Source organism: Cupressus sempervirens, chromosome 2 (assembly GCF_028749045.1).
Source record: "Cupressus sempervirens isolate cs-2001-9-10 chromosome 2, ASM2874904v1, whole genome shotgun sequence".
Classification (NCBI taxonomy): domain Eukaryota; kingdom Viridiplantae; phylum Streptophyta; class Pinopsida; order Cupressales; family Cupressaceae; genus Cupressus; species Cupressus sempervirens.
In genome coordinates, this window is record NC_143119.1 from 437,333,906 (window position 1) to 437,339,873 (window position 5,968).

The 5,968-nt window shown below is 32.7% G+C and overlaps 1 protein-coding gene across 1 annotated transcript; it reads left to right on the forward strand.

The window, feature by feature from the left end:
• The first annotated feature begins 349 nt into the window (after positions 1-349).
• Positions 350-1,314, forward strand: LOC149572955 (LOB domain-containing protein 23-like). The gene is made up of 2 exons (XM_089814084.1): positions 350-701; positions 827-1,314. Exons 1-2 carry the CDS (start codon positions 495-497, stop codon positions 1,178-1,180), a joined length of 561 nt encoding a protein of 186 aa, XP_089670210.1. The 5' UTR covers positions 350-494; the 3' UTR covers positions 1,181-1,314.
• Positions 1,315-5,968: the final 4,654 nt, after the last annotated feature.

Sequence of the window (5,968 nt, forward strand, 5' to 3'; positions counted from 1 at the left end):
GACCCTTAAATCTTGACTTTGAGTCCAAGATAGTGAGCCTATGAATTCTAGATAATTACTTTTTCTTTCCTCAACTCATAACCTTGCCAAACGGTCATTCTAACATCAAAATTTTAAATAATAATAATAATAATAATATAAGCTACATTTGACCTCGTGACCTTAGAATTCTTCAATTCTATTCATGACTGAGTTCAGACGGCGGATAATGGTGTTCTTTCCACATACGTTACGTAGGTACACTATCAAATTCCATTCAAAACACTCTTGATTTGATGTCTGCCCTTCATTCTTTTTTAAATACAGATAACATACTCTGGATTTCGATAAAGGTGAAATATCTGTGTGGAAGGATTTGAATGAAGAGCCGCCATATCACCATCAACGCACTTTGATACCACAGCTCCACATTAAGAGCGAGAACCCACTCATCCAAAGCTAACAGAAAACACCCTGCATAAGTAGTACATCTACAGCATTATATTAATTGGTAAATGGTATATGAATGTTTTGCAGATATGGGACTGGCAGAGCAGGAGAGAGCTGAGATTGCATCCCCATGCGCCGCGTGTAAGATTTTGAGGAGAAGATGCGACGCAGATACGTGTGTGTTGGCTCCTTACTTTCCTCCCGATGATCCTCAAAAGTTTGCTATTGCACACAGAGTATTTGGTGCTTGTAACATTATCAAAATGCTTCAGGTGAAAGTGAATTCAATTATCATCATTATTATTATTGTTTTTGGTCTCTATTACACAGCAAGTTACTATTATTGTTATGTGAAGGAGAATGGATATAACATGTAACCAATATTGCTGTCTTGCAGCCTCTTCCGGAGGAGTGTAGAGCGGATGCGGTAAGTAGCATGGTGTATGAGGCAAACGCAAGGGTTAGAGACCCCGTCTATGGGTGCGCTGGAGCCATTTCTCAGCTGCAACATCACATATTTGTACTGCAATCCCAACTGGCCAAAGCCCAAGCTCAACTATTATCCACGCATCTACAACAGTCCAATCTTTTGTCCCTCATCGGAGAGAATGAATTGGGAGGGGAATTTGGGGTTGAAAGCTTATATTCTCCCACACAAGAAACTCAACATAGTCATGTACAACTAGAGAATCAAACGACTTCAAAGCTCTCACCACATGAGAATGGGGGCACCTTGTGGGACCTCCTGTAAGCTCTTCTACATGTTCTCCTCACCACCTTGTCTTGTTCTAATCAATACACTTCTCCAATCTATGCTTCATATTTGGATTGTTTCAGGGCCAGCTTTGATTTTTAACAGAAGGTTTTTAACTCTTTGGATCTTCATGTTCATGTTCATAGTTGTTTTGTTTGTAACAGATGAGTCCCCTGTTCAATAGCTGTTTTTAATCAAATAAAAATAATTTAAGAGATGAGAGCTTCAATTAATTGGTCATAGGGATTCCTTCGAAGGGAAAAGATCATATGTGCTTATTGGGAGGACAAATTTTGGTTAAGATATATGTTGTAATATGTTTGATCAAAACATTTTAATTTAGTTGTACTTTTTTTATGGTTATATTAAGTTGATCTATTATATGTTTCATGTGTTATATTGCATTGTATTTGCTGTGTATTCTAACTTATAATCATAAAATATCAAGGAAAAAAAAAAAATTAGAGTACATTTCAATTTTAAAAGAAAAATTAAAAAATTATATTTATTTCATCTTTATATAATTTATATTTATGTTTGCTATTGTTCTTTTTCATCTTTTTCAACTCGAGTGACTCAATTAATCAAGGGGCTTGACTTGAAGAACATGTTTGCCCATTGAAATAATTAAACTTCTTGAAATAATCTAGACACCACCTTAATGCATTCAACTATCTAGAATGAAAGGTGGAAATATTCTAAATTGTACTTTCTCATGTCACTTAGGTGTGGGTCAAATCAGTTGTACACTTTACATCATGTTAAAAGAAGTCAAATTTTATCTGAAAAGGTGTTTGATCAATAATCTGTATTAATTTTCAAGATAGTACAACTTTGGTAAAGGATTAAAGTATAAATAGTCAATTCTCTAAAAATACACATGTGACATGAAACAAAGACCAAGATAACTCCTATTTGCACAATATTTTCACCTATTCAACCAAAATACTCCTCAAAGATGTTTGCAGATGCCACATTCAAATATCCAAAAGAAAAAGGTGAACAAATTCTCAAAAGTTACTTTCTTATGTCAATCATATGTGGTTATAAACTTTATAGATAAGGTCATGTTTAAAGTAGTTAAATTTGACCTTACAAGACATGTATGCTGAATGGAAAGGTTAGATGAATAAATAATTACGAAGCTACTATTGATTTAATCTTTTAACCATAAACTTAAAACTTTCATTCACATTAAATGTTAACCAGTAGTGTTCATTCTTTTAGTTTAACCAATATGTTGTAATTTGTAAATAACAATAAAACATAACAAAAGTTTGGCCAACCATAACACAATGATTTTTTTTTTTGTCTCACATAAACCCTTGGTTACAGGAGAATGTACTGTATTGGGGATGGTACCCACAACTCTTCACTGTAGCTTAAAGAGGTTTTTTTCTTAAGGATGCAATATGTCACCTTTTGAGTAACTCACTTAATTAGGAGTAATTAATACATTGACAAGTGAACCTACGGTCTTGTTAGGACTACTATGTTAAGATATTATATCCTGCCTATATGGGTGAACCCAAAATAGTGGGTTACACTTTTTTGGAGGAAGAAATTCCTCCAAAATAGCACAACAACCAATTTCATGTTCATACTTTCAATAGAAAGTTTTATAAAATTTACAATTGAAACTATTTAGTTTCTATCGAAACATATTATGGGTGTAGTTTCGATAGAAACTATTGGTGCCACGTAGTTTTGATTGAAACTAACTAGGTAGTTTCTATCGAAACTACTAAGCCTAGACGAAATTTGCTAACTCCAGTCTTGGGATAGCCAGTTTCGAACAAAATTTACTGATTTAGTTTTGATCGAAACTATTAAAAAAAATGGAAGCTTTAAAAAGCTCATATTCGACCCCACATGTCATTTTCGACAATGGAGTGTATAATTTCGATCAGAAATGCACAGCTATAGGCATCTGACTCATCAAACTTCGAAAAAGGTATGCATTTTCATTTTTTATCCTCTAATATTTTTATTTTAGTTAAATTTTATATGTTTTTTTGTATGTATGTATATAAGTCATATACATGTATGTACGTGTATATATATGTGTGTGTGTGTGTGTGTGTGTGTGTGTGTGTGTGTGTGTGTGCATATATGTATATGTATATATTAAAATTTATATGTATATAAACATGTGTGTGTGTGTGTGTGTGTGCATAAATATATGCATATGTTATATACATATCATGTGTGTGTATATGCATATGTATATATACATATATATATTAGAAATAAATATACTAAGAGGGGGGGTGAATTAGTATTCTACAAATTTTTGCCCACAATTGAATATTGTTAATTACTTTATAACTTGCATATGAAAGTAAACCAACAATGTTGAACAGTAAATATAAGCATACATAAAGAGAACTCGCAACACCATTATTTGTTAACTAGGGAAACCCTAGCCAAGGGAAAACCCCAGAGAGATGATACCCACTAGATGATTCACTAAACAAAGGAATCATGTTAAGGATATTGACCCTATTAGAAGTCTATGAAGTACATATAGTGTCTCAAGTCCTTGTTAGAGCACTAGGCCTTGTTAAAAGCCTCAACCCTGGTAGGAGTTTCTTCAACCCTATTAGGAGTTGGTAGATCTATCAAATACAATGTAAGCAAGAAGAGCTCACTACCCTAACATGAAATAAGAAATAAAGTTTGTCACAAGTATAGGTATACATACAATACTTTCTCACTATTGAAACTCAAATTTGATCTAATCATACATCATATTGCATATCACATAAGGCTCACATATCTTTCAAGCTATCTTCACAATAGTTTTCATGTCACACATCTTGCCCCTTATTTGTGTAGCATAAGATCTTTACTTATATCTCGCAAATTAGTAAATATCTACTCAATCGGCCTCCATGTCTTCACACACTTGATATAATATCACTTAGAAATTAATATCTATAATGCTGGCCCATCATGACTTAGTAATTATTTTGTCACCAAAATAATTCCTTAAGTCGTACAACTCATATTTTAGGTATGCTCTATTATGTCCTATTAAATACCTGAACTGGTAAATCAATTGTAACATACATGATACTTTTTGTACACATTTGTGCACTAACCTACATCGTCATGACATTTACATATAGCTATCTTCAACTATGCATGAGCTAACTGAAAGTGTGTCATCTCTACACATCGCATCTATCTCTGTATTATTGGTGAGACAATTTTCTAAGTCTAAATACATAAATAAAACATTGAATACATGTTGCCATAAATGATAATAATTTAGACATCTAACTAACCATATTACCAACAATCTCCCCCTTTGGCATTGATGGCAACATTTGGAAAAATTGGCAAAGTCTAAAAATGAATACAAAAAGTAACTACACAAAAATTGAAACCAAAAATATTTTATTCATGTTTTAATGGATCATTACATTCCTTATCATTCCTTACAATGGTATATAAGTGTACTTCCCCTTACATATACATATAAACATTTCCTTACATATACTTCCCCCTTAAACATCATAAACATATAGAATTTTCCTTACATACTTCTCCCCTTTTGACATCAATGGAAAAAGTGTCAAAACTATATATAAAAACTGTGTGGTTTTTTGTTGATCAACTTATTATTATGGAAAAGTAGTCTGCATAAACAAGTTTCAGTCTCTCAACTTCTTTCTTCCAATTCTCCTTAACTATGTGAGAGATACTAATGAGTGTGCAAAGTGCATAGGATGTCACTTCTACTATGCTCAATTCAGTATAAGAAAATTTGTCATAGGAGGCCTTAGCTACAAGTCATTCCTCCAATTGCCTCTACAAAATGTTGATCTTAGGTGATAAAATTTCTCTAATAGTAGAGAACCTTTTTTATTACCTTTTCCTTATTAGTCTTTATGCCTCTGATTGCATTGTGAATCTTCTCTAGTTTAGTTCCAAAAACTTCAATGATGGCCTTTGGTAGTTGTAACTTAGTGGTGAATGCATGAAGCTCACTCATTTTCCCCTTGATTTGATTCTCAAAATCTAATAGGTAATTGTATGATAGTGTGCACTATCCATACAACTTCTTAACTTCATCAATGTTCTTCAGAAATCCCTTGATGCATACATCTAATGACTTTATGCCATTTCTCACATTTGTGCATATTGTATCAAATAGTGATGCATCATGCTTGGCATGTTCTTGTGCTAAAGCAATTTTAGACAAGTTGGTAAATTCTTCATCAAAAGACTTCACCAATTCTTTAGCCTTAGTCTATAAGTTTGGACTTGTGGCAGCTGTGTGAACTATCTTTTGCATTCTCTCCAAGACTTTTGATAATGTCTTCTCCAAAGAATTAACTGATTTATTCTTTTGGAACAATTTTCTCAAAGAACTCATCAGTCCTCTTTGATCATCATCATCATCATCAAATAATACTATTATTACTGCTGTTGTTGGAGTTTTTGTGGGAATAATTTTAACTATTTCAATTTTGTAGTCTTGTTTTTTTCATCAACCTTCTTCCTCTCTTCTTCTATTCTTTCTTTCTTAGCTTCTTTGTGTTTCTCCTCTTCTTTATTTGATTCTTCTTCTTCTTTCTTTTTCGTTTCTTCTTATTTTCTCTTTTCTTCTTCTTTCCTCTTCTCTTCTTCTACCTATTTCTTTATTTCTTCTTCTTCCAATTTTTTCTTCTCTACAATTTTCTTTCCTACTTCTTCTTCTAATATTTTTCTCTATGTATTCCTCTTTATTTCTTCTTTATCTTCTTCATTAGAACTAGTAGACATAGTAATATTGCC

Coding starts and splice junctions, on each gene's coding strand:
- LOC149572955 (XM_089814084.1), top strand. CDS start 495: ATGGTATATGAATGTTTTGCAGATATGGGACTGGCAGAGCAGGAGAGA. Junction 702..826: donor ACATTATCAAAATGCTTCAG/GTGAAAGTGAAT, acceptor GCTGTCTTGCAG/CCTCTTCCGGAGGAGTGTAG.